General features: G+C 36.0%; 1 protein-coding gene across 1 annotated transcript; it reads left to right on the top strand.

The window, feature by feature from the left end:
• Positions 1-244: 244 nt before the first annotated feature.
• Positions 245-2763, top strand: LOC107761211 (tropinone reductase homolog). Its single transcript, XM_016579409.2, has 5 exons — positions 245-466; positions 610-817; positions 970-1186; positions 1294-1406; positions 1550-2763. The coding sequence occupies exons 1-5, from the start codon at positions 378-380 to the stop codon at positions 1724-1726; spliced, it is 804 nt and encodes a 267-aa protein (XP_016434895.1). The 5' UTR covers positions 245-377; the 3' UTR covers positions 1727-2763.
• Positions 2764-3453: the final 690 nt, after the last annotated feature.

Raw genomic sequence — 3453 nt, 5'->3', positions numbered from 1 at the left:
TTTTTGTCATTCTTATCTTGTATAACTCAAATAATTACCTTTATATCCTTGCTCTTTTTTGCCCACGTGGTCTTCCCCCAATCATAGCAGAAGAAAATGAGCAGAGTTTGCACAGTAGAATAGTAGTACTAAATCATTTTGGGTCATTTTCACATTTGGCCATCATATTAGACCGCGGAACTTGGACTATATATGCCTTATTTTCGTACAAGATTATTCCTTTTTAATACATTTTCACTATATTTTCCTTTCAAGCGGCTTCAGTAATATAACCCAACTTGGAAGACTATATATATATATGTTAGCCTGACCTTAGCTGTTATGCAGATTATTTTCTGACTCTGAAGTTTTTAAAAATATTAAGAAGAAATTAAGGGATGGCACAGATTGATAATAGCAATGGAGATGGAAGATGGTCTCTTCATGGCATGACTGCCCTTGTTACTGGGGGTACTAGGGGCATAGGGTAAGCAACATAATTTCAACAACTATTCAGAATTCTTTTTTTTTTTCTTATCTTATGAAAGATTGTAGTTTATTTGTTTCATTCATATTGTCCTGTGTCCATTATATTGACTTCTGATTTGTTCTTCTTCACTGATGCATTAGCCATGCCATAGTTGAAGAACTAGCGAGTTTTGGCGCAACAATCTTTACATGTTCACGAAATAAGAAGGACTTAGATGAATGTTTGGAGAAATGGCAAAAGAAGGGGTACAAAGTGAACGGGTCTACGTGTGACTTGTTTTCAGAAGATCAACGAAACCAGTTGATTGAAAAAGCTACTGAATACTTCAATGGGAGGCTTGACATCCTTGTAAGTGAGATACCTTAAATGGTTTTGAAGTTCATATAATTGAATCTTTAATAATTACTATCTTATATCCATAATCCACTGACAGTATATATATATAAATGAATTTTTACGCGATCAATGCAATTTGACTGATGAGGTTTGTTATATTTTAGGTAAATAATGCTGGTGTATGTGTACCAAAGGAAACCACAAAAATTACATCTGGAGATTGCTCACTAATGATGGGAACCAATTTTGAGGCTTCATATCACTTGTGTCAATTAGCATACCCTTTTCTAAAAGTTTCAGGAAAAGCAAGCATTGTGTTCATCTCTTCTATCTCTGGGATCATGGCTATTCCTTTTGTTTCTCTCTATGCAGCAACAAAAGGTACTTTTAAAAAAAAAATGAAAATATGTTGTACTAATGATTTGTTTTCTAAAAAACACTAGTAATTACTGTTTCTTTTAACACTTTTAAGTTAATCTATTTTATAGGAGCAATTAATCAATTAACGAAGAACTTGGCATGCGAATGGGGAAAAGACAATATTCGAGTAAATGCAGTTGCACCATGGATTATTGATACTGCGCTTACAGATTCTGTAGCTGTAAGTATATTTTCTCCTTTGTTTGGTTCTTTCTTCTAATTTTTTAATTATAAAGGTAGAAAAACCTGGTAAGAAAGAAAATTAGAAAATATTTAAGTGTTACTTTACCTAACTACGTTTTTGTTTTTTGTGTGTGTTTGCAGGAAGATTTTGAGTCAAAAGATGTGGAGAACTTGATTAAGAGAACACCAATAAGCAGGATGGGAAAGCCAAATGAAGTTTCATCACTGGTGGCTTACCTCTGCTTTCCTGCTGCTGCTTATATAACTGGCCAAATAATCTGTGTTGATGGTGGCAAAACTGTTTGTGGATTTCCATGATTAATTACTCTATGCTTAAGCTGGTAAAGAGAGAAGTCCTCATCCAAATAATCCACAAAGAGAACAGTCAAACAAAGTCTTCGTTATCAATTGAGAACAATTATATGGTTGTTTGCATACTTTATGATAACTTTAATAAGCTATATGTTGAAATTTTCTGATTCTATAGTTTTTCCATTATATACATTAAGTAAAAGTTAGGAATATCATCAAAAACTTATGTCTCATTTTGCCCAAATTCCTTGTTCTTTATACTCTTTTGGAGCAGGGTGAAGAGAGGAAAACAAGGTATCTCGTGAAGATACTAGACTTGTATAACCTTTTTATAAAATATTTTACATAATTAAAACTTCTCTATTTTTCACTAGCTAAGTCTTGATTTTTTTTTTATATATATATATATATATATATATATATATATATATATATATATATATATATATATATTATTTAAGTTGTGTGAAGTATTGTACATAATACATGATTTGTAATGATTCGTTCTGAATTCACACATTGTCCAACAAAATAAGGATATGTATACGGTCGAAATAGATTTCGGCCTTTCTAAGTTCGATCGAGTTCGAATGGTAAGCAACCGGAGTGGAATTTTGGGATGAGTTCCGAAGGCAGTACAAACGAGCCTCGAGTCCGAAGGCTGATCGAGGAGTCGACTCGATACTTTTATCGAGCCCGTGACCAAATCGATCTGCAAGGCATTACTTCGAGGTCGGAAATACGCTACGCCTACCCCGGAGGTCGAACTCAAGCCAAAACCGAGGGCTCGACCCAATAACGAGTTCGAACCAGTATCGAGCTCGTAGACAAGAGCCGTTACAACCGCACTAAGAGAGAGAATCTTGGCGGGAATCGAAGAAGAGATAATTCATCATAGGTCCTCCACTATATGCTTTATTTTATTATAAATAAAGTAGGATCCCTTTATTATAAAAGGGGGAATCCTTGTAAGCATAGGGGGATCGAATACACTGTAACAAAAGATCACTTCTCATATTGAAAGATATTTCCGTGTGCTTGTTTTACTGTATCTTATTCATTCTTTTTACTCACTATTCCCATTCCCGTAGTCAAGAATACACATATTTCTATCTCTCTATACGATTTGTATCAAATTGTATCACATATCCTTAGAACTATACACAAATTTAATGTTATCTGATTTTTCGGGTAAATAGTTTGGCACCCCCCGTGGGGCTAAGGATAACAGTGATTGTTTGATATAAATCTGCAGTACACACCAGTTTACAACTTCGAATCGGCAATGGCTTTACCTATCGACCACGAAGCCGGCCTTCAAGATGAAACCAACAACTTGGTACCCGGGGCCGGAAGGCCACTTGACGATGGCACTGAGGCTCGAATCGAAGTACCCGAAATTCGAGCCGAAGTACCGTTAGATGTCAATTCGCAAGTGGCTCTTGAGGTGAACTAGCATTCCGAACCGGAAAAAAATATTCATGGCGGTACTCGATCCGTTGCTCGAGACACCCAAAATGTGGGCGAAATCAGAGCCAGCTTACGTATGATCTTTGAGATGTTACATACCCAACAAGTAGCGATAGCTCAGTTATAGAGCCAAACTCATATACAAAGCAGGCCAGATCCCAATCCACTTCGAGAAATCACCCCCAGAACGGAGCCCGCCATAGTGAAATCAAACGAGCAAGAATCAGGGACCACTCCCGAAATTACTAAATTATTCGAGGAAC

The sequence above is a fragment of the Nicotiana tabacum genome, chromosome 13, assembly GCF_000715075.1.
Source record: "Nicotiana tabacum cultivar K326 chromosome 13, ASM71507v2, whole genome shotgun sequence".
In the NCBI taxonomy this organism is placed as follows: domain Eukaryota; kingdom Viridiplantae; phylum Streptophyta; class Magnoliopsida; order Solanales; family Solanaceae; genus Nicotiana; species Nicotiana tabacum.
Note: the sequence above shows the minus strand (reverse complement) of the source record. Positions and strands in the feature narration are given on the sequence as shown.